The 24,282-nt window shown below is 36.4% G+C and overlaps 7 protein-coding genes across 10 annotated transcripts; 1 reads left to right on the plus strand and 6 right to left on the minus strand.

Moving 5' to 3' along the window:
- The first annotated feature begins 4,274 nt into the window (after positions 1 to 4,274).
- LOC17900730 lies at positions 4,275 to 8,507 on the plus strand. 2 transcript variants are annotated; one of them, XM_023776771.1, is made up of 4 exons: positions 4,275 to 4,662; positions 5,290 to 5,436; positions 5,559 to 6,141; positions 6,380 to 8,507. In XM_023776771.1, exons 2-4 carry the CDS (start codon positions 5,341 to 5,343, stop codon positions 8,260 to 8,262), a joined length of 2,562 nt encoding a protein of 853 aa, XP_023632539.1. In that variant the 5' UTR covers positions 4,275 to 4,662; positions 5,290 to 5,340; the 3' UTR covers positions 8,263 to 8,507. The 2 variants fall into 2 exon arrangements, with proteins under 2 accessions (XP_023632539.1, XP_006306753.1); XM_006306691.2 differs by having other exon boundaries at positions 5,296 to 5,436.
- A 367-nt stretch (positions 8,508 to 8,874) lies between these two features.
- Positions 8,875 to 10,538, minus strand: LOC17900354. Its single transcript, XM_006306222.2, has 2 exons — positions 10,507 to 10,538; positions 8,875 to 10,408 (listed from the first exon to the last, which is right to left on the minus strand). Exon 2 carries the CDS (start codon positions 10,406 to 10,408, stop codon positions 9,029 to 9,031), a length of 1,380 nt encoding a protein of 459 aa, XP_006306284.1. The 5' UTR covers positions 10,507 to 10,538; the 3' UTR covers positions 8,875 to 9,028.
- Positions 10,539 to 11,989: 1,451 nt separating this feature from the next.
- Positions 11,990 to 12,868, minus strand: LOC17897770 (CLAVATA3/ESR (CLE)-related protein 9). Its single transcript, XM_006304186.2, has one exon. It carries the CDS (start codon positions 12,866 to 12,868, stop codon positions 12,350 to 12,352), a length of 519 nt encoding a protein of 172 aa, XP_006304248.1. The 3' UTR covers positions 11,990 to 12,349.
- An 897-nt stretch (positions 12,869 to 13,765) lies between these two features.
- Positions 13,766 to 15,100, minus strand: LOC17898009 (zinc finger protein ZAT4). The gene is made up of 3 exons (XM_023777095.1): positions 14,939 to 15,100; positions 14,643 to 14,827; positions 13,766 to 14,462 (listed from the first exon to the last, which is right to left on the minus strand). The coding sequence occupies exons 1-3, from the start codon at positions 15,098 to 15,100 to the stop codon at positions 13,766 to 13,768; spliced, it is 1,044 nt and encodes a 347-aa protein (XP_023632863.1).
- Positions 15,101 to 15,656: 556 nt separating this feature from the next.
- On the minus strand, positions 15,657 to 17,764 carry LOC17900007 (zinc finger protein ZAT9). The gene is made up of 2 exons (XM_006307508.2): positions 17,354 to 17,764; positions 15,657 to 17,231 (listed from the first exon to the last, which is right to left on the minus strand). The coding sequence occupies exon 2, from the start codon at positions 17,213 to 17,215 to the stop codon at positions 15,917 to 15,919; it is 1,299 nt and encodes a 432-aa protein (XP_006307570.1). The 5' UTR covers positions 17,216 to 17,231; positions 17,354 to 17,764; the 3' UTR covers positions 15,657 to 15,916.
- Positions 17,765 to 18,417: 653 nt separating this feature from the next.
- LOC17898621 lies at positions 18,418 to 21,284 on the minus strand. 3 transcript variants are annotated; one of them, XM_006307282.2, is made up of 3 exons: positions 21,090 to 21,284; positions 20,164 to 20,315; positions 18,418 to 20,050 (listed from the first exon to the last, which is right to left on the minus strand). In XM_006307282.2, the coding sequence occupies exons 2-3, from the start codon at positions 20,306 to 20,308 to the stop codon at positions 18,717 to 18,719; spliced, it is 1,479 nt and encodes a 492-aa protein (XP_006307344.1). In that variant the 5' UTR covers positions 20,309 to 20,315; positions 21,090 to 21,284; the 3' UTR covers positions 18,418 to 18,716. The 3 variants fall into 3 exon arrangements, with proteins under 3 accessions (XP_006307344.1, XP_006307343.1, XP_023645187.1); XM_006307281.2 differs by having other exon boundaries at positions 20,660 to 21,284; XM_023789419.1 differs by having other exon boundaries at positions 20,649 to 21,284.
- Positions 21,285 to 21,517: 233 nt separating this feature from the next.
- Positions 21,518 to 23,842, minus strand: LOC17898747 (UDP-glucose 6-dehydrogenase 1). The gene is made up of 2 exons (XM_006307318.2): positions 23,682 to 23,842; positions 21,518 to 23,158 (listed from the first exon to the last, which is right to left on the minus strand). Exon 2 carries the CDS (start codon positions 23,135 to 23,137, stop codon positions 21,692 to 21,694), a length of 1,446 nt encoding a protein of 481 aa, XP_006307380.1. The 5' UTR covers positions 23,138 to 23,158; positions 23,682 to 23,842; the 3' UTR covers positions 21,518 to 21,691.
- Positions 23,843 to 24,282: the final 440 nt, after the last annotated feature.

Below are 24,282 nucleotides of genomic sequence, written 5' to 3' on the forward strand. Positions count from 1 at the left end.
ACATCCCACTTGTGATGCGTAAGATCGAAAAGGCTGGTCTAAGTAACGAAATCATATAGTGTAGTGTTAAATGCTGCTGATGCAAACTACTACTATCGAAACCCCAGATACTGCATAATGTATCACATTGTTGCACCAACATGATCAGCCACAAACGAAAGTATATATTCCAAGACACTTATCATCTCATCCAATGATCCAAATCACCAACAACTATAGCTACCGCACCTAACTAGCATCCGTATACAAATGTGAACTTAACGACTTGAGTTCCTCGACCTCGAGTAACACAACTTTTATAGACGTAGACTTGAAATATGTATACCGTGGTAAAAATATAAAGGCTATAACAAGCTGTGAAAATTTAAACAAATATGACCATGAGTTTTTTTGAGTTCAAGTTCTTGAGAGAAGAGTTAATAGTGGCTTGCCTCTTTACATGAGAGTGATCAGTAGTACACAATGGACATTACAAAATCATCATGTCTTCCAATCGTATCAATAGTTCCACTCGTATCAAGGATTGAATCATTGTATCCAAGATTCATATTCTAAATAAACAACAAAAATTCCATACTGTAATTGCTCATAAATTTATCAGTCCAATATTCAATGATAACACATTAATCAAACTAAACAAAAAAAAAAACTCAAAATCCTCGTAATCTGTAATGATCAATGATATCATTAGCCTCAATGCTAGACTTAGGAAATTATATATTTCCACATTGTGAAAACTCAAGATATTGCATATAAAATAATCGCGCAACAAGCACTAGTTTGGAAGATATATAAGAAAGACAATGAGCGATCATGTTTTCAACTCAGACAAAAATTCTAAACCTCCATGAACATCTTTGGCAGGAGTTGCTTAGTTAGTTGCCACCGGAAACTGGGATAAGTGGGCCTGATCATTTACGGCCCATTATATTTCAAGTGCTCGTCGATACACGTACATACAGTACACATAGAAAGTAAGCCCATCATACGAGACTGATGTACTGCATTTCATAATGAGCATGATTTGCAAAATAACTTCAATGGAAAAGTCATAAACAGGTGGTTTTTTAATAACATTCGGAAAAATTTAGGGTGAATTAGTAATAGTAGTAGTAGTAGTAGTTGTCATCTGTCAATGATTACGAAATGTATTGAAAGAAAAACAAATTGGTGACATTTTGTCCCCTCCCAAAAAATTAAAAAAGATATTTGGGTGACATCAGTTAAAAATTGAGATATCTTTTGTAAAATATCGTGTTTTTACGTTTTCACTTTTCATATATAAAAGAAATACTGTATGTCATTTGAAGGAGATCATTTTGGCAAATAAAATCATTTATCAAGTAATTTTCGGAAATTCTAAACATAAAACCCAAAAAAAAAAAAGAACAACAAATGTTATGCAAACTCAAAAAAAAAGCCTTTAATACATCAGTGCGTTCAGTTAACATCTGTCACGTGTCAGGAGTCTCTCAGGACTAAAAGAAATGGTACGTTTTGTATTTTCTTCTCATTAGTCTTGGGGATACCTTACATACAGTAATTGCATATTATTCTAATTAATTAGAGTAAAGAGATGATGATCGAACAAACCAATCAGAGACAACCAGAGAAACAAAGCTTAACAATAATAAATAGTAATTATCAACAAGAAAGGGTGTGGTACGTTACGTAATTATTCATCTAAAAACCTCATAGTTGGCTCACCAGTGTGGGCCAATTGCTTTTCTTCTAACAAACCTTTTTTTTAAACAAAGTATGCTTCATATTTATATACTAATTATATTTTATTTTATTTTTAATCATATTCATGTAAAAATAAAATTAGGGTGTATGACATTATTTTTTTCTGTAAGAAGTTTTTAAAAAACACAAAAAAAAAAAGCATACTTTTCAGCTTACATTTCTCCCGTTTACGATATGGCTAAAATAATATTTCTGCTTTTGGTTTTCTTTAGTCGTTTCCATTTCCATTTCAATAAGAACGGGTTGATGTGGTTTTGTTATTCATGTCATCACTCTCCACATTTCCATAAACTTTGCATTGAAGATGCGACATTACATAGATACATAAATTGAAAGAAGAGCTCGTTAATTACTGCATTCAAAGTTTTGGTTATTTTTAGGGTATCATTTGGTATTGTTTGCACTAGCTATTTTCTAATCTCAAAAGAAATTTGTGTATTCATATTTATTTGACGTATTTTTCTTTTCAATGTTACTCGAGAGAGTTCAAGCGTTTCAAGTGACATTTGAAGTTCACAACACTTATTCATTTTCATTCTTGTAATTTTTTTTTCTTATATAGACGTAAATTGTGTGTATATGCACACCATTGCACGATTTAAAAATGAATCATGTCTACGATTAATGAAATAAACATCTAACGGATAGATATAAATAATTTTAGGCTGTCAATATAATTGTAGTTCATGTTTGGTTGTTTAATTTGTACCTTACTTTTTTGTGCATGATGCCACAAAAACAGTATTTAGATTTTTTTTTTTGCTCATAAAGAAAAGAAAAAGATATATGATAGTAATATATAATAGACATAAGAAAATAATAATTATTCATAGTAATTTGGGATTCTCCTTATCTTGAAATTAATTTAATAATTATGAAGAGGATCTTTATACCATTTTTTTTTATCCAAAGGAGTAAAAGATATATTTATAACATTTTTATTAATAATTATAACATTCAAAGAATCAGAAAATCATACAAGTTTTTTTTATATATAGATCATACAAGTTTTAAAAGCTATAAAATACTCATTATTTTCTTTAACATATTGAATATCATAATTCATAACTAATAGCAGTATCTAATGTATTTAAATTTCAAATTGGCTATGCCATATTTACTTATACACTTATAGTAGCATTTTACTGCAATGTAAAACCATAAAGCAACCACTTAATTCATTCATCCAGTAGTATATTGTCTCACTATATTATTATTTTGTAACTGAGTGAATTTTTACGAGTGTATATACAAAATTTCACTAAATACTCCTAATATCAAACATTGTGAATTTTTTTCTCTCTTAATGGTATATTTACTGAAAATTAAAATCATAAGGCAACATGTTACCTTATACTTTAGTTAATTTCCGCACATATATACATAAGGGATTCTTATCGATTCTGCCATTTTCTAGGAAATTTTTTTGCTAAAATCTTATAGATTTGCCATTTTTGAACTTTTTAAAAGTCTAGTTTTGATTTTTTGGGTTAAAATACGTATTTTATAGTAAAAACTAAACCCTAAAAACAATTAAAACCGACTAAATCCAAATATAACGAGTAAAATGCTAAATTCCACCTAATTTAAGAATCAATAACATATTTACTTTTAGTTGCATAATTACTTGAATTTTAAACTAAAAGACAACCACTTGAAATCATACTATTCCTTGATTACCTTATCTGTATTTTAGTCAATCTTCGTGCGTATATATGTAAACATTCAAAAATTCAAATCATCAATACCATTTTAACTCTTGTAAACTAATTTCTTGAAATTTCAAATAACAAAATAACTACTTAGATACATCTAATAGTATACAATCTAATTATATTATCTTGTATTGTAGTCAAAGTTTTTGGCACATATAGATAGAAGTTTATCTAATATATTCAAAAATTCAAATACAATATATAATGTCTAAAACCGTAAGACAATCACTTGAATGTATATGATAATCTAGTACATTTTCTTTGGTATTTCTAGTCAAACTTTCGCGGGCATATAAGTAAACATTAAAAAAAAAAATCAAATCATCAAATACCAATTTAATCTTAGTGACATATGTCTTGCAATTTCAAATAACAAAATAAATATGTAGATAAATCTAAATAGTATGTAATCTAATTATGTTATCTTGTATCTTAGTCAACATTTTGGCACCCATATAGATAGAAGTTAATCTAAAATATTCAAAATATTTGAATTGTCAATACCATATTTAGTCTTTAAGATTCATTCCTAATTGTCATATTTACTGCAATTCAAAAAAAAAAAAAAAGAATCACAAGGTAAACCCACATAAATGCATTGCTTAAGAAAAGAGGAAAAAAATGTAAAATAAAAAAATGATTAGATCATGAACAAAAGGAAATAAAATAAAGCAAAGAAGACCGAGTGTTGACAAAAAAATATAACATGTCACTGTTATTAGAAGAACCCTCTTCTCAAAAATTAATATAAAAAAGGGTCATTTTCTTTTTTATTTTCACTTCATTCGTTAAAGAATCTGAGAGAGAGAGAGAGAGAGATTAGAAAAGCCAGAGAGAAGAGAGAGAGAGAGTATTAGAGAGAGAAAGAGTTGGCCCATGGGATCGGAGAAGCTTTCATCTTCTTCTACTTCCATGGAGTTTTGATTATTTGGCACTCTCTTCTTCTCTTTTGTTTTTTTTTTGTTTACTTCAGATTTTTTATTTTATTTTTCTCTTTCTGAGTTGTGATTTAAAATTGTTCTGAGTGAATCTAGGAAGCACTTTTAATATTCTCTTCCCTAATATTATTTTTTATTATTATTATTACTATTGTTTCATTTCTTCTCGGATAAATTGAGACGACGATTTACGAAGAGGGGGAGAGAAGATTTTTCGTCTGTTCGAAATTGCGATCAGATGATGATGATGATGTGTGTCTGAGGTATATAAATCTCTATCACCAGATTTTGTATTTTTTATTATTTATTTATTTATTTATTTTATATTCAACTTTTTCATTGGTTCGTCTCTCTCTTTTTTTTTTTTTTTTTTTAATAATTCTCATAGTTGATTTGATTTGTCACTTTTTCAATTTTGGAATTCATTGTTTGATGATATTAGTTTAGTCATTTAAGTCAATTTGATCCAATTAGCTTCTGTTTTCTGATTTTATAAATGGTTCATTTGTACTGTGATTTTATTCGATTCTTTTTGTTTTTGGTTATTCTCGTAATTGTTTTTTTTTTTTTAATTTAAATTGGGATTTGGTTTGCGTGTAATTTGGTTCTTTTTCATTGATGATGATGATTAGATTAGATGCACAGAGCTCTCCATTTGCAGAATCTTAGGCTTTAGATACGACATATTTATTAATCATCTCGTACTTTAACTGGTGTTGTGTTGTTTCACGTGTATATGTGAATTCTGAGATTGTGTCTACTTGTTGTTGCTATTGTTGTTCAACTCAAAGCTGCAAGACTTGTGTTATTATTTTGAGGAAACAGTCAGTCATTAGTCATATACATCATTATTTGATGAGAGATCTTACTGAAGCTTTCTTTTACATAAGTTGCAGTTTTGGTCAGCTTACTGTGGAGGAAATGCAAATTGGTTTTTCGCAATGAGAGATGCTGCGGATTCATCATCATACTCTGAATACGAGAAAGATTTCATGAAACAAACAATGCTTGAACAAGAGGCTGTTTTTAAGGATCAGGTTCGTATCTACACTCTTGATGCTTATCTATATATTTACTCAAAATGGTTCTTTTAAGTGGCAACCCGATTTACATGGTTTTTGTTGTTTTGTTGCGGTCGTCTTGTTTGTATTGATTGCAGGTGCATGAGCTCCATCGTTTGTATAGGGTACAGAGGAATTTGGTCGATGAAGCAAAAGGAAAGAGCTTGAATGAAGATATGGACGTGAGTGAGCATACATCTGTTAATGCAAGTAAAAGGACGTTACCTGGATTTCTCTTACCAAACTCGGCATATGGAGAAGGAAGCAACACTCAAGCTTGCAACGGTCGTTTGCAAAATGGGGTTAGCTCAACGGATGGGGATGCGTTCCAGGGCAGAGAATTGAAGGCCAAGAGAAGAATGATCGATCTTCAACTCCCCGCTGATGAGTATCTTGATGCTGATGAAGCTACCGGTGAGAATACTCTCTGTCCTCCATTCCAGCAGTCAAATTCAGGAAGAGGGGATGCTTCTCATCCGAGCTATCCTTCAGGTTCTTCCTTGGATGTGAAGTACGTAAATGGCTTAGCTGACTTGAACGAGCCACTCAAATTGCAAGATTCAGAACCTATTGCTCCATCAAGAGATATGTATTCTCATTATGGAAGAAACAATGCTGATGTTCGAGGTCACTGGTTGGAGAATAATCCAAGTCGAAATGGAAAGATGGTCCTTGAAGCAGGCTAGACTTTCTTAACAAGTTGCTAGTTACATGCTCTTCACTTATATTTAATTTCTTTGTCTGTGTCTTCCTCCTACGTATGGTTTATTAGCGAAAAATATGTCCCAATAGTTTCTTATTGCGCCTTTACGTCTCGATTTATAGAATGGTTTTGAATATTGTGCTGATTCAGTATTATGTTACCATTTTTGTCTAACTTCTGTTTCTCAAATGTTTTCATGTGGTTGTGTGTTAATAGGGCATAATAGAAGCACTCAGAGAGATCAGTTGCATCTGCCTTCCTATTCTGGACAACTACTTTCCAACAATGCATTTCAACCTCAGAGCTATCCTACAACTGATAATAGCAAGGCACAATTCTCCAGGGAAAGAGCATATCGTGAGCTAGATGTTCGGCCAAAGACTCCTCAAGTTTCTTACAATAGCTACATGGAATCAAGTGTGGCATCTAATGCTTCAAGCTTACACAATGACTACCGTCCTGGCTTTGTCAGACCATGGAGCCGTTGGTCACCTTCATGGGAGAACCCTATGAGCAGTTCACATCAGACGTCTTACCCAGTTCAAACAAACCCCTTCATGTATTTCAACACACATGCAAGGGCAGGTTCGAGTTTCGAGACGAGAAGCCGTGTCTCTAATGGGCTTTATCAAGGATTCTCTTCAGGGTCCAAGCAGTCTTTCTTAAATTTCCCATCAACCAGCTTTCAAGCAAATGCTTCTCTAGGCGACGAAGTGAAGAGCCAGAGTTTTGAAAGCCTTCAAGGGCCAAGAAAGCAGGAATACTCAGCTGGGTTGCCCTGGCTAAAACCTCAGCCAACTTACAAAAGTGAAAAATCCAATGGCTGCTTTGATTTGAATGCTTCAACAAATCAATTCATGGATGGAACTCAGATTGTGGGCGACCTACCTACTGTTTTTCCTCATAAGGTTTTGCAATCTGCTTCATACTCTAATAACGCGAACATGGGAAGAGCTGAAATGATCAAGTCTCAGAGTAGTACAAAAGTTATTGGAGGCCCAATGTTGGAGAAGCAATTTATTTTCAAGCAGGAGCATACCCCCCTTATCTCCCATTCCTTGGTAAAGCGAGACCTCGATATCAACTTGCCATGTGATGCCTCGGTTTCTTTGGACCAGCATGGTGGCAAAGCCGTTTGCGTAGAGAAGAAGGAAGGGAAAAAAGCTGCCGAATTCAGGCCCGACATTGATCTGAATTCATGTGCTAGTGAGGATGATGCAGATGCCGGCTTCCGTCCCAGTCTGAGAGTGAAAACAGAAGGAAGAACTTCGATTGATTTGGAAGCTCCCCCTACTCTCGAGAGTGAAGAAGAAGGATATAGCTCGCAGGAGAAAACAAAAGAAGAAACTTGGGAACTGATGCAAGACCAAGACGGAAACTCTATGAGTGAACTCATCAAGGCAGCAGCAGAAGCAATAGTTGCCATCTCACTGTCTGATCACCAACGCCATCCCGATGACGCAACTTCCTCTTCGACTGATGCAGCTGCTAAATGCCCACTCTCTTTGTTTGCAGACATAATCACTTCTTGCAGTGATGGGTTAGAAAGAAAGGTTGATGGTTCTCCAGAAGCTACAGACTTTGAGGGTTACCGGGAAGAATATTCTTCTGGGGAGATTGATTACTTTGAAGCGATGACCCTGAGTTTACAGCCGATGAAGGAAAAAGACTACATGCCAGAGCCATTAGTCCCTGCGCATCTGAAATTCGAAGAGACGAGTATTAACCGGCCTAGAAGAGGACAAGCAAGACGAGGAAGACCAAAGCGGGATTTCCAGAGGGATATTCTCCCCGGACTCTTTTCTCTATCGAGGCAAGAAATAACTGAAGATATCCAAAAGTTTGGGGGGCATATGAAAACCACAAACTACACCTTGAATTCTGGATTGGCTGCTCGAAGAAACTCAAAAAGAAAACGACTGGCCACTAACATGAGCGAAGCTCCAGTTAGCCAGTCAACAGCGCAGCCAAGGAATGAGAGGGTATCAGTGGTGGGACTTGAAGACGGTAACCTCACAGGATGGGGAGAAGCAACAAGAAGACCGAGGAGACAAAGGTGCTCTACTGCAGGTAATCCCGCAACCGTGATGTTAACATGATAGTTTCAGGAAATAATCGGAATTTGCTAAACTTGAAAACTCTATAGAGGGGGGTATAAAACAGAGCTTTTATAACAATCATTATACTACAGTAGACTGATGTTTTTTTTTTTCAATTATTCTCACCCTATGTTTTGGGTGATTTGTTGTCGTTTTTGTATATCTTGTCTTCTGTAAGATGGACAAAATATGATTTGCTTTGTATTATAGCCTAGTTGGTTATAAAACAGATAGATTTTCTTAAATGTTGTCACTCTTTAAACAGAACTAAAGTATAGTAACGCTTGTCCAAAACATAATTTGATTCTAAATATGTCACATCACTTAATCTAGGTTACAACATTTAATTGGTTACGTGTTACTTATGTTATCTACGCCAGATTAGATCAGAGGAGGGTCCATACGTATGTTGATTCTTCGTATATTTATTTTCTATACTTTTGTTTTTGTATGCAAGAATCACTTGAAAGAAAGAAACTTTATAGTTGGGTATTTAAAAATTATTGACAAAGGAACACTTGTGGCAATAGCTTGTCCTTAGAATTAGAAGTCCTTTTGCTTTCTTTTTCTTTCTCATTATTGTTTCACTTCTCTATTTCAGTTGAATTATCATTGAACTCTGCCACAAAAGCACCAAGGCTTTGTATGATTGATTATGAAACTTTGATTTACCTTACCAAAAGCATTCTTGAATCTGAAGCAAAAGAATAAATAAACAGATAGGAAACAATGAAGAGAACAAAAAAAAGATCAATGGTTTCGATTATCATTCATCGATAGGAGCAGGAAGATTGAGATCGATGAGTGTATGCATCTCATGAGCTACTTGGTGTTGAATCACCAAAGTCCTGTGTTCTTGATTCCCAATGAAATGTGATCTCTTGTGACCACCTAAAGCCTGACCTGATTTAAACACCCTGAAGCAAATTGGGCACTCGTGACCTTTGCTTTTCTTCTTTGCACCAGTACTTGCTTTCTTAACCATTGGGGATTTACTATGAATCTTGATAGTTCGGTTTGTGTCCGCACAAGAATCAGTTTCCAAGCTATACTCACCACTGTCATAGACAGATTCAGTGAACTCGTACTTGATTTTCTTACGACCATAAGAAGGAAAGCCTCGTTTGCTTTTTCTCAGATCATACTTTGTAGAAGAACGACCTGACCCTGATCCTGATCCTGACCCTCCTTCCTTATACCTGAATCTGTTCCAGTTCTTATCCTGTTTTGCTGGGGAGCTGTTGAATCCGGATCCAGATCCCATTACAGCCTTGCTGTTATCAAATCCAGTGTTCCTGAGGAACCCATCAACAGAAAAATCTGAGTCCAACTTCTTTGGTCCGTTCCTGAAGTAGCCAGAATCAGAATTATCTGAATCATAAAGCACATCACCATTATCTTCACCAGATCTCACCTGGTTATCCACATTAAGTTTGTTCTTCTTACATAACTCTTCAACATTGTTCACATTGAACATCTTAAGCTGTTCTCCTGAAGATGACTTAGTCTCAAGAATGACAGAGTTGTTGTCAGATGACTCAGCGAAAGAGTTCACCACCAGGTTATGTCCTTTCTTGAAACTAGAATCCATGGACAACAGCATCAGGGACATTGCCATTTCCTGCTGCTCAGGCTCGATCCCGGAAGCATCAGAATAAGCTGAATTGGATTGATTCATGATACCATTATCACCAACAAGAAAATTAGCTTTGTAGTGGTGTTTCACAACAACTCTCTTGGATCTTCTTCTGATAGGAGAGGAAGAAGCCTCAGTATCAGATTGACTGTCCATCACAATCTTCTCTCTCTCAGAGTGACAAGCCATGTGACCACAAAGAGCTTTAGAAGATACAAAACCTTTACCACATTCCCTGCAACAAAGAAGTTGCTGGTGTTGCTGTTTCAGAGCCATCATCCGTCTGTGATCCACAAACCTCTTGTTCTTTTTAGGATTCTCTCTGAGACCGTAACTAGATTGACCACCATTTTCATCAATCATCTTGAGCTTATTAGAGTCATCATCATCAGAATCAGCAGAGTTCTCGTTGTTCATGTGAGTTCTGATGTGACCTCCAAGTGATTTCCCACAAGCAAACCTCTTGCTACAGAACTTGCACACAAACTTCCTCTCTTTGAACTGTTCCATCTGAATCAAAACAACATATAAGAAGCAGGATCATTAGAAGAAGAAGAAATGACAAAAAAAAAGAAGGTGAAATCATCATCATTAGTCTTTGAATATACCTTATCAAATCTTGAAAGAAAGGTTGAGATGGCAAGAGAGAAAGAGAAGGTGGGAGAAGAGAATCAAGCAGAAAGCTTGACACTTTTTTCCCAGAGAGGGAGAGTAATGGGGGATGTAACAGTAGTCTTGTTAACTAGAGATCCTACCATCAAGCTAAAGAGGAACACAAAAACAGGAAACAAATAAAACAGACTTTGAAATTTCCTCCCATATCTAAAGTTAGCAGATTTGCTTTCTTTTTGGGGTTGGGAACGAATGAAATAAATAATTAATTAATTAATTATATTCATTCAAGATTTACGATATGCAAAATTCTCTAATTAATGTCAAATAGAAAGAAAAAAAAAAGATTAGGAGAAATGAGTGAAGACATGACCATTTGTCTAGGCGGATTTAATTCAGCTTAATAAGATCAGTGTAAGCGAAACATACATACACGCATTAGTTTAGTCTGTTTTTGGGATTAAAGGCCAACCAAACGAATAATGTAAGAAAGTAATTAGCAAATTCAAGCGAAAAAAAAAAAAAAAAAAAAAAAAAAGAGAAGATCCGACACTTTTTAGCTGAATCCATCATTTTGTTGCGATTAAACCGGTCCGGTCCAGTGATTTTAAATGGCCTAAACCGAAAAAAAATATTATGTGTATATACGAACAAACATTCTTTTTTTTTTTTTTTTTTTTTTTGAAAACAATACGAACAAACATTCTATATAATTTTTTCATCTTATAACCAAAATGCATTCCTGTTTTTTTTTTTTTCACTTTATAACTGAAATACTTTCTTCGCCAATTTTTTTTTCTTGTTCTATTCTATTTGGATTTCCAATTGTATAATCATCATCTTCCGTACGCAGTAGAAGTATTTTTTACATAAATAAAAAACTTTAAATTCTTTTTTTTTTCTTTTTCTTTTACAACTCCATACACACTACTACTACACACTCTCTAATTAACCGAGGAAATACACACATTACCAAAAACATTAACATTTTTCTTAACCGAGGAAGTATAGTTTTTACCAAGAATTATCAGAACTGTAATTTCACATTTTTCTTTTCATAAAAACTATGTCTACAACTTTATAACCTGTTGATTAAATCAGATGATATAACACGGTGCCAACATTAGTAAATGTTACATAAAATAATAATTTGGAAGGAAATCCCAATTCACAAGCTACATAATATTTGCTGAGTAAAGTTATACAACTAGTCAACTAGTGTCTATTGACAGAGACGAGCGACATAAATATCTTTACAGTGAGATATAACACGAGAGAGAGAGAGAGAGAGAGAGAGAAGAGCATGCATGTTGAATATTCATATAGACCAATGAAAACTTTATAGAGTTGTTACATAAATAAATACACATCTCCCAAATTAATGGAACTCATGCTTTTCTCCTCCACCTCTCCTCTCCCAACCATACTATTACTAACTCTTTTTTTTCTTCTCTTTACACCACTTAGCTTTCAAAATTATTTTTCTCATCAGAAAGACCTTTTGTAAAAATTACACTATTTCCAAGATTGTTTCCACACTCTACAACGCCCAAAAACAAGCGTGGAAATAGTTACAATATCTCCCCATAACGTAGGACTCCATATTACAAAAGATCAAGAGAGTAGAATATAATCAAGAAAGATCCTCAAAACAAGATCAAGGGAAAAAACTCTATGAAAAACACATATATCTCTCTCTTGAAGTACATGTTCAAGAAACGTCAAGAAATGTGTTAATTAAAAGAAGAAGAGGAAAAAAAAAATGTAACAAAGGTTGGTCATCTCTGTATATATGTATTACACTATTATGTATAGAAACTTGATGAGGAGGATAGGGTTTTAGTTGTGAAGCGGGTTTGGACCAGAGGGGACAAGTCTTTTGTCGACGCCGTACCTTGGGTCTATCTCCGGCGGAGGAGGAGAAACAATTGGCTGCTTCCGACTGCTACGGTGGATTCTCTGCAGCTCAATGCACATAGAACGCGCGTACGGTCGAGTGAAGGAGTCGCACGTACGGTGAGGAGTCACGTAGTACGGGTGCAGGTGAAGCCTCGGGACGAATCGCTGCGTTCGGTAACCGTAGTTTCTTGATGTCATGTTTCCTTCTCCGGAGACTGCTGCAGCAGAAGCGGTGGAGGTTTTGAGAAGTAAAGAGACGAAGAGGAGAAGGATCAAGATCGGACGGTTCATACGAGCCGTCGTCGTCATTGTTAGGTTTCCAAGAGAGAACGAGAGAGAAAGTGATGAGAGGTTCTTGGAGAAGGAAAAGTTTTTAAAAACTTGAGAGATCGAGGGAAGGAGAGATTTTGGTGGATACAAAACAAATTGGGATTTAAATGCAACACAGAAGATGCACATGAATCGATGTTATGACGGTTTGTTTTAGTAAATGAGAGAGAGAGGCCAAAACTGGTTCTTATTACAAAAATGTGGGTCACCTTTGCTTAGTTTCGTTCTCATAGACATAAATACTAACCCGTGAACTTTATATTATACATTTTCGATTGATTTATTTCATTTTCACGAGCTTTATACAGTACACGTACAAACTCATGGGTCTACTACGTTATTTCATATGAAATGTGTAGACAAGCGTCCTTAATTCATACAAGAGAACGTGTATTTGAGTTGTTTCGTGAGTCTCAAGCTATCTCTTGGTTCTTCTTATCTGAATCCCCCACTGCCCTATTAAACCACAAGTGTGATAATGTAATTAATTGGTCTTCCTTATAAACAACTGCTTAATGTCTGTATACGTTGCAGGCTTGCAGCTACTCTTTGTATTTACAATCAAAACATCATTATATATAAAAGCAAGAGACAATGGTTCTTATCTTGACTTTGTTTTAGGTAATATGAATACAGAGGAAGGCTTTATAGGTGAAAGCTTGAAATAAAAATGGAGAAGCTTAAAGATGGAAAGCTTTCTTTGAAGACAAGAAGAATGAAGTTCTCTGTAAGAAACATGAAAGGTCCCTAGAAAGCTGAAGATAATATACATCCAACACTCGAATTCATAACAGACAAGAATTGGCTCTAAGTGATAAGCAGATTTATATGAACAAATCAAAAAACTTTTTAGCACGTAAGCAACTTATAAAATCTGGAGAAAGCAAACAAACGAAAAGAGGGGATGAAACAACCAAAGAGAAGAAGAAACAGGGATGAGTTCTAAAGTTTCAAGCTCGATTCATTCTTCATCATCAGTATCCGCAGCTGCAGGAAGATTGAGATCGAATTGGTAACGCACTTCAGTTACTTGGTTGTGTTCTTGGTTCCCAGTGCCATATGCAATCTCTTGTGACCACCTAAACCTTGGCCTGATTTAAACACTTTGAAGCATATAAGGCACTTATGTATTTTCCTGTTCTTCTTTCCACCACCTGCTTTCTTAACCACTGGATCTTTGCTGTCTCTGAACCTATGAATCTTCCTGTTTGTGTCTGCAGATGAATCAGTTTCATAAGAAAACAAGCCCCTTTTGCTTGTTCTCAGATCATACTTTGATCCTCCCTTATCACTATTCCTTAACCTGTTTGAGTTGTTGAATCCAGCTCCAAATCCAGTGTTCTTAGGAGATCCGTCAACAGAGATGTCTGAGTCTGACTTCTTTGAGCTATTCATGAATTCAGATCCATCTGAATCACAGAGATCAATAACACCATTATCATCAGCAGATCTCAATTGGTCACCGTCTGCAACTTTACCTGTCTCTAAAACTTGACTCTTCACGTTAAATATCTTAAGCTTCTTTCCTGAAGATGACTTAGTCTTAACAATCCTGGAGTTTTTCTCAGATGACTTATCCCGAGAGTTCATCTCCCAGTTATATATATTCTCGTAACTATCTCCGCTATTAACCATCAACAAAATACAAGCCGCCCTTCCAGCATCTTGGTCTGTCTCAGAACCAAAAGACAAGCTCCCACTACTAAAATATTCTGAATCTGATCTTATAGTCACTTTCTTGGACCTTTCCCTCTTAGAATCTGAGGAAGTCTCAAACTCATGGCTATCCATCAACATCTTAGTATCTTTCTCAGAGTGACAAGCCATGTGAGCGTTAAAAGCTTTAAAAGAAACGAACCCTTTACCACAGCCTCTGACTTGGCAAAAACGTTGTTGTTTATGCTCCTCAGCCATCACCCTCTTGGATCTTTTCCTCGTAGGAGATGAGGAAGTCTCAGACTCAGTATCAGATTCGCTATCCATTAACATCTCCTCTCCCTTACGGTGACAAGCCATGTGAGCTCTAAGAGCTTTCAAAGAAACGAACTTGTTACGACATTCTTTGCAAGAATGCTGTTGTTTATGTTTCTGATCAATCACCCTCGTGGATCTTTTCCTCGTGGGAGCTGAGGAAACCTCAGACTCAGAATCAGATTCGCTATCCAGAGACATCTCATCTTCCTCAGAGTGAGAACAAACTTGTTGCTGTTGCTGCTTCTCTCTCTGACCCACCAACCTCTTCTTCTTGTTTCCTTTGTAATGATCTGAATGAATTTTAATGTGACCTCCGAGTGATTTACCAGAAGGAAACTCCTTGTAACAGACCTTGCATACAAACTTCTTCTCTTCCCCGTCCGCCATACCAAGTTTGAATCTTCTCCTAGCAAATGATCAAACACAAAACAAGCAAGAATCAAGAAAAGAGGTTTCTTTCTTTATAAGATGCTTTCAAAAGAACCCATTTGTATAAACTAATCCTAAATAGGTTTACTTAAAACCAAAATCTCTGAACAAGAATGCTACAAACCTGAAAATTCCTCAGATGCTACAAGAGAACGTGTTTTTGAATTGTTTCGTGAGTGTCAAGCTATCTATTGGGTCTTTATTGGGGTTCGACATGTTTAGGCTATCACTGGCCCAATAAGAGTCTTATCTGATCCCCCTATTTAGTGAAAATACCATATTTGGTATTTAAAGTTGTTTTGGGTTTTCTATTCATTTATTTTGCTTTCTCCTCCCTTCAATTGAATCAACATCTTATATTAAACACATGAACACAAATCTTTTTTTTTTTTGTTGTTGTTAAAATCAAAACATCATCATAAAAGCAAGAGACAGTGGCGTTTGCTCTTGTCTAGGTTTTGATTTTGGCAATATGAAAACAGAGGAAAGAGGTGAAAGCTGGAAACAAAAATGGAAAGTTAAAGATGACAGCTTTCTTTGAAGACAATAAGAATGAAGTTCTCTGTAAGAAACAGTAAAGGTCCCTAGAAAGCTGCAGATATATACATCCAACACTTGAATTCATAAAGAAAAGAATTGGCTCTTCTAAGTGATGAGCAGCTTTATATGAACAAATCAAAAAACTTTTTGATCTATCTTCCAAACCTTGAGCAATTTTTGAAAATGTGGAGCAAAGAAACAAGCAAAAAAAAGTTCTAGTTTCAGGTTCTGATTTCATTCATCAATATCTGAAGCAGGAACATTGAGATCGATTCGGTTACGCATTTCAGATGCTTGGTTGTGTTCTTGGTTACCAAAGGAATGTGATCTCTTATGACCACCTAAAGCTTGTCCTGATTTGAACACCCTGAAGCAAATTGGGCACTCGTGACCTTTGCTTTTCTTCTTTTCAACACCTGCTTTCTTGACCACTGGAGATTTGCTATCTCTGTACCTATGAATCTTGCTGTTAGTGTTTGCACATGAATCAGTCTCATAAGAAAACAAGACCCTTTTGCTTTTGCTCAGTTCATACTTTGATCTTCTCTCATCACTATTCTTCAATATGTTCAATGAGTTGTTGAATCCAGATCCAAATCCAGTGTTCCTCAGAGATCCGTCAACTGAAATGTCTGAGTCCGACTCCTTTGGCCCATTCATGAAGTAATCAGAATCAGAGCCATCTGAATCACAGAGACTAACACCATTACTATAAGCAGATCTCAATTGGTCATCGTCTACAACTTTATCTATCTCTAAAATCTGCTTTTTCACATTTAAGGTCTTTAGCTCCTCTCCTGAAGATGACTTAGTCTCAACAATCCCAGAGTTGTTGTCAGATGATTCACCCAGAGAGTTCATCACCAAGTTACATTTTTTCTTGTAACTAAAATCTCTCGACAACATCACCAAAGTATAAGCCCCCTCCCCATCTTCTTGGTCAATATCAGAAGCAAAAGACAAGCTCCCACTACTAAAAGATTCTGAATTGGATCTTCTCATCACTCTCTTGGATCTTTTCCCCGTAGGAGCTGAATAAGTCTCAGTATCAGATTGGCTATCCATCAACATCTTCTCTCCTTCAGAGTGGAAAGCCATGTGAACGCTAAGAGCTTTAAAAGAAACGAACCCTCTATCACAATCTTTGCAAAAATGTTGTTGTTTATGTTTCTGATCAATTACCCTCCTGGATCTTTTCCTCGTAGGAGCAGAGGAAGTCTCAGACTCAGTATCAGATTGGTAATCTATCAACATCTTCTCTCCCTCAGAGTGACAAGCCATGTGAACGCTAAGAGCTTCCATAGAAACGAACCCTTTACCACATTCTCTGCAACAAACTTGTTGTTGTTGTTGCTGCTGCTTCTCTCTCTGATCCACCAACCTCTTCTTCTTCTTGTAACTACCATTGTAACGATCTGAATCAACAAAATTCTCGTTCGAGTGAATCCTAATGTGACCTCCGAGTGATTTCCCAGAAGGAAACACCTTGAAACAGAACTTGCACACAAACTTCTTCTCTTTCTCTTCCTCCATATGAAATTTTTTGAATCTTCTCTTAGACAAATGATCAAACACCAAACAAGCAAAAGAATCAAAAAGGTTTCCTTTACAAAACGAAAGCAAAAGAAGCCATTTTTATATGATTAATCCTGAATGAGTTTGCTTGCTTACCTCAAACCAAAATCTCTTGAACAAGAAGAATGCTGCAGAAACCGACAAAACTGAAAATTCCCCAAATGCTACAGAGAAAAGAGAAAAAGAAGCAGCAAGTTTGATTCTTTCTCTGTGATCAGATTTAGAGATGTGACAGTTTCTATCTTAGCTAAGTACAAGATCCGACCTTCAAGCGAAGGGAGAAAGGTAAAACAAGCTTTTTTGTGTAATTTCACACAGTATAGTATCTCTCTATAAAGTTTCGATTTTTTTTCTTTTTAGTTTGGGAGAGGAAATGACAAACAAATGAAAAGAAAGAGAAGTGTTGCTAACACGAGTAATCAAAGGTCAGCTGCATTTTTGGATCTATTCCTACTCAACAAACCAAAACACTATCTCTTCTCTTTCTCTCTCCATCTCTCCCGGTGTGTGTGTGTTGTTCAATTCATGCATGGAATCAAAAATAAAAAAAGAAGATATGAAAGAAAAAGAAAAAAAGGAGAGAAAGCTATTGGACGGTCAAGATCTTTTTGGCCACTTCGTTCTAATCTCTCACCATTTTCTTAACTCATATATATTTCATAAAGATCACACATTTACGGAAAAAGTTTCAATTTTTTTTGCTATGGAAGATTTTTTTCCTTATTAGATAAAAAGTATTGTAAGACTGGTTGAATTAGAACACTCTTATTCGGGTTAGTAGTGGCCAGTGGGTGTATAACAAACCATGGGGCCAAACACACAAGGCCAAGGGAGATTAATAGAGACTTCTCGACGTCCATACAACAAAGCCTTAAAACGTTGTCCTTGAGAGAACCATCATAATTAGCTCTGCCCACATATTCTCCTATTCTAAAGCAACAAACTTTGGCATTGAATATTATTGTTTTTCTCTTTTCTTTTGTGTTTAACAATGAACATCTTCTTCTTCCTTTTTCAAACCCTTTAGCCACCTAATCTTACAAATGTTAGATTTTTGTATCTCTTTTACATGTTCAAAAGTGTTCGGTTTTTTTTTTTGTTTTGTTACTCATGATGATGGTTTCTTAAGGCAAAAGCCAAACTTTTGCCTTCAAACTTCATGAACAAAATTTAAAGATCGATGAAGAGAAAATCTTTTCTGCAAATCAGAGAGATTCTGACATTCTAAGTAAGGATTTTGAGCAAGAGGGACCCAAGAAAAGTAGAAACACCAGCCCATTCACAAGATTCCACATGAGAAAACAAAGGCTGAAAAATTCTTAGTCTAAAAGTCTCTCTCTCTCTCTCTCTCCCCGTTCTCTCTACTTTTAAATAGGAACAATTTTTTGTAGGAGGACCCCATAAAACCCGAATATCTCTCCCATGATTCTGGCAAGTTGTTGAGAATGATGTTGCTTCTTCACTTGTTTCTTGCCCAGGATCCATGACCAAATATCTCTTCCATGATGCTTTGGGTTGGTTCAAGGTTTCTGCCATTTGTTGACACATTTGTGCACTTCATTACATTCCCAACTTTAGTGCCCATGGGATCATCAATACTCTCCACCTTCTTCTGATCCTCTCCAGTAACAGTCTCATCGTTCTTTGCGCAGTTGACTGCATCATGTGCAAGTTCAAAGGAAGTGCACGAGTCATCTTCCACGTTCAGTCTCTCCCCATTGTTCCCAGAAACTCTATCCATATATTCGACTGTTGAATTCATCTTCTGCTCATCATACAGTCCAGTGCCACTCTCTCTAGTATCAACATAGTCATCATCATCTTCATCATTGCAGCTATTACTGGAATTTTCTTCACCCTCTTCATGATGAAGTGGATACACTTTCTCAGTCCCTTGATGAAGAGGAGACTCAATAGCAGAGTATTCTTCATCTTCTTCAGCATTTCGAGCACCCGAAGAGCCACCATAACATCCATGCCATTCATCATCATCACTATCAATATCCAATATATAAGTTCTGTTCTGTATGGCTCTTCTTCTGAGGATAAAAACATTAAAGTAGAAGCTAACAATCTCCTTCTGAGTTCGGGAACAAAATGCAGCTTCCAAGTGTTTCCAAAAGTTCCGACCCGATATAACAGGATTGGAATAAACAACCTCATGAAAAAGTTGTGCATCTTCATCACTCCAGTTCCATGCAACTGCTTCCCCCATATCACATAAGCCCAGGTCTTTAAATCTCTCACTTCCAAATGCCTTGACTAATTCTTCTCTAGCTTCTTGGATGTGCTGGCCCACACACCTGACAGAACCCCTGTCCCGGCAGATACAGAACTTTCTACCCTTCCCTACTATGTCATCCATATGTGCAAATGTATTCAAAGCAGGCATGGGAACAACACACGTACCAAAAAACTTCTCACCATAAGCACATTCAATATTGTGACTTTGAACCGTCGTGCCTGTGGGTTCTATACACCCAGTCTGCCTACCTTCCCATTCAGGAATTTCGGCTTGAAAACCTGGTCCTATGGGCACTTGCTTTCTGGCAGGTTGGTCCAAGAGGAAAGAATAGAAATTCTCAACAGGAGCAAACACTCTTGGAGGTACATCCAGCTCGAAAAACTTTCCAGAATGGGGAGAGTGTGTTGCATCTCTTCCACCACAACCGTTTGTAACCCATGTAAAAGTATCATCCATGTCATGACTGGGGTAAACAAAATTGGACTCTTCAAACATATCACCATCAGATGATTCACCGCCCTGTGACTTACACAGATTTCCTTCATTCACTATTGTCCAGTAACCCCACTCAAAAGAAAACAGCAAATCACATAAGCAAGTTTATTCCTTTCAAAACAAGACTAAATCCTACAAAGAAGTTATAAGGACACGTAATATTTACCCGTGGCAACAGGTTTCTGAAAAAGAGCATGGCGAGGACTAAATTCTTCAAACTGAGTCGACTTATCGGTATAGCCAAGCTGTCTTGAATGTTTGAGTGGGAGCTCATGATATTTCTCATCTTCAAAAGGGCGCTTGAATCCCATTTTCAACCTGCATAATGGGTGATAAATTGTAACTCACAGGAAGAAAAGAACATAAAAGTAAAATTCGGATCACAAATACTTATAAATAGAACAATAAAGCAACAACATGCGCATTTTCACAGTGAATAAAGTAAATGATTCCCCCACACAGTTGGAGAAAATGCATGGAAGAGACCTCATACAAACCCTAAATAGGATGGCTAACTGTATAAGTTCCCCTAGAGACAATAACTATACTATCATGCTACTTTAACAGACATGCACCACAACAAGAAACTAACATAAGTACTAAGGCTAAAGAGGACCTGTTCAGACAAGAATAAATGTCCAGTTAACATACGTGTTAATTACCTCTCTGAAGGGGAAAAGCTCGGACAAGGTTTCAGGCTAACACCACAAAGGATGGAATGCGATAAAACAGGGAAAGCCAATAGAACTTTAGGGGTTTAGAAGCTTAAGCTGGAAAAATTCGAAAATCCCCAAATCAGAAAAAGCCCTAACCCTAGACTCCGGTCTACCATAAAATTTAAACAAATCAAGTGTGGAATGGATAAGAATTGACCAAATCTATACAAATCAAGAAAAAGCCCTCTAATAATTTACAGATCTAGAACGCCCTGAGATAGATCGGAAAATATGAGCCCTAAATCCTAATCGGGGACGAAAAACACCAAATTGACATAAAATTTAATAGGAATATTTATGATAATAGATGTAAATAGCGAAATAAAACGATGGATCAAGATATTAAACAACTAGAGAGGAGATGAACAACCCTAACCCTAGAATTTTTCTGGCGAACGAAATAGATCAAAATTGGGATCAATAGATAGAGGGAAACGAGAAAAGGATGAATCCACAGATCAATTGCAAGATTAACTGAAAATTTCCAGTAAAAAAAAAAGGATAGAAAAAATTGGATTTACGATGAAAAAATTTGGGGAAGAAGACGAGACGAGGGCAGATAATATCGAGAAAAGTGGATACGGTTCGTGGATCTACTTTTTAAAACAATTCAAATTTGACCCGCAAAAATCCCTGAAATCGAGCTGGACCCCAAATTTAAGAGCAGTACACTTTTTTTTCTAGTCCTTAATGTTTTGTAAGTTTTACACATCATTCCCTTATTTTGTTCGATGCCACATTTAAACACAGATTTTGTTGGAGGAATTTACCATATATTGATAGTCTTATCATGGTTAAGGCATAAATTGAGAGATATTATAAGATTTTTATTCATAAACTATTCCAACTTAGGCAGATTCAGAATCAGCACATAGATATCACTGTTTCAGCTTGGTTACAATGAGAATCAGAATTTGAAAGGAATCTAAATACTATATTATATAGAAATGACATATAGTTTGGTCGAAGTTGGCTCCTTCATGCCACTGCAGGCATGTCCTTGAGCCATGAATCAAGCGGTTTACCAATGGAGTATACGATAAACCCGATCTCACGCAGCTTCACTGCATCGACAACGTTTCTACCATCGAACACGAAAGCGGGTTTCTGCATGTTGTCAAAGATTTTCTTGAAGTCCAAGGATTTGAACTCATCCCACTCGGTTAAGACACAAAGGCCGTGCGCATCTTTTGTTGCTTCGTAAGCATCTGAGACGATGTTCACTTGCTCTGAGCTACCTTCAGCTTTAATCTGCTGAAGAGGAACCGCGTGGTCCCAGTCAAACCTCGCCATGGAAAGATCTTTTCTAATCTGCTCTTCAAGGACTTGTGGGTCGTATATGCTCAGATTGGCCTTGTCAGCAACTAATCTGTTACAAACATCAATGGCTGGAGTCTCTCTCGTGTCACCTGTGTCCTTCTTGAAAGCAAAACCGAGGATTGCGATTTTCTTGCCTGAGACTGTGTTAAACATTGAAGAAACAACCCGGTTTGCAAAACGGATTTTCTGATAGTCGTTCACCTTTATGACTTGCTTCCAGTAATTAGCTGCTTCAGGCAAGCCGTTGCACTCACATATATAGATAAGATTTAGGATGTCTTTTTGGAAACATGATCCACCAAAACCAACACTAGCATTCAAGAACTTGGGACCAATTCTACTATCCGTACCCACGGCATGCGCAACCTGTGTAACATCAGCACCAGTTGCCTCACATAGAGCTGACATGGCATTGACAGATGATATCCTCTGAGCCAAGAATGCATTTGCTGCAAGCTTAGAGAGCTCAGCAGACCAGAGGTTTGTGCAAATGATTTGTTCCACTGGAACCCAATGAGCATAAACATCTCTTAAAGCTTTAATAGCCTTTTGCCCCGCTGCAGTATCCCTACCACCAATCAGCACACGGTCTGGATTATAAAGGTCCTTAATTGCAGTACCCTCTGCAAGAAACTCCGGGTTGGATAGAATCTGAAACTCTATGCCTTTGCTGTTATGAGTCAGTATCTTCTCGATAGCTTCCGCAGTTCTCACAGGAACTGTGGACTTCTCAACAACGATTTTGCTAGATTTGGAGACATCAGCAATCATCCGAGCAGCACTCTCCCAGTAAGTAAGATCAGCAGCTTTGCCAGCACCAAGACCTTGTGTTTTGGTTGGAGTGTTGACTGAGACAAACACAATGTCACTCTCAAAGACATGTTTTTCCACGTCTGTGCTAAAAAAGAGGTTTTTCCCTCTGCACTGTTTCACCACATCGTCCAAGCCTGGCTCGTAAATAGGAAGCCGATCACTGTTCCAGGCATTGATCCTCGGTTCAGAGATATCCACAACAGCTACTTCAATCTCAGGACACTTAAGAGCCATCACTGCCATGGTTGGACCACCCACATAGCCAGCGCCAATGCAGCATATCTTCACCATGTCTGAATATCAAAACTCCTCCTGACAATACAAAGCCATGAATGATATAGTCGACGAGAGTGGAAATTAGTCAATTATACAAAGGCAAAACCTTTAATGGAGACAAACAACAATGTAACAATTTCCAACAACTACAAGTCGATGATGGCCATATATATTGATTCGTCCAGTAGAGAGATCAAAAGTAAGTAATACACAGAACCGGATTTATAGATAAAAAAAATCAAAACACATGGATCTGTTTAAAGGATGGACAAGTGCGGCAATAAATCAAACACCTTGTAAGCTTAGATCTCTCAATTTCAAAGAACATGCTTTCAAACTATATAAAATTCCCACAACTTTTGACAATTATAGCGCAATGCACTTGGACCAATCTAGTTCTTCTGATCACAAAACGTAAAAACACAAACTTTGGTTTCTACGATCAAAAAGCGGGAGAGAAGAGAACCACCGACGAAACAGATAATAACGAAATACCGAACAGGATCATCGAAAAAAACGATACATTAACGAACGAGCGATCGAAATTGAGTACTTTTACCTCTCAGGTCTTGTTGCTTGAGAGACTTGATAGAGTTGGGGCTTGTTGTTGCCGGTGAAGAACGAGAGAGAGAGAGAAAGCAAAAGAGATTGTTGCGGCGAAGACGATGGAATGAGCAGAAGATGATATGTTCTCAGATTTATAAATAAATACACTCTCCTCTCTCACCCACTTGACTTGCACATTTCTACTTTTTATTTATTGCTTCTGATAAATCCCACACGCTATTTTTCTTTTTTAGGTTCAACTATTATTTACTATATCATTATCACTTACCAATGTTACCATAATAATAAGATTAATTTGTCTGCAAAATTGACTAACAAAGATTTAAGACGTTAATTAAACCTTATTTAAGGATTTTGACTCACTTTGTACACTTATCTCATGATTTTATAATAACTCTTTGCTATCATTAATTATAAAGATGAGTTTTTTTTTTTAAGATTTTGCTTGAAAGGGATTATCATTATCGATGGTTTTTATAAAGATGAGTTAAAACCAAATTTAAGCAACTCTGTTTTTCAATCATGAATACGGTATTATCTTTGCATTTATTTAAGTTATTAACCGGTAATTTATATATATATATATATATAAA

The sequence above is a fragment of the Capsella rubella genome, unplaced genomic scaffold (assembly GCF_000375325.1).
Source record: "Capsella rubella cultivar Monte Gargano unplaced genomic scaffold, Caprub1_0 scaffold_1, whole genome shotgun sequence".
Taxonomy (NCBI): domain Eukaryota; kingdom Viridiplantae; phylum Streptophyta; class Magnoliopsida; order Brassicales; family Brassicaceae; genus Capsella; species Capsella rubella.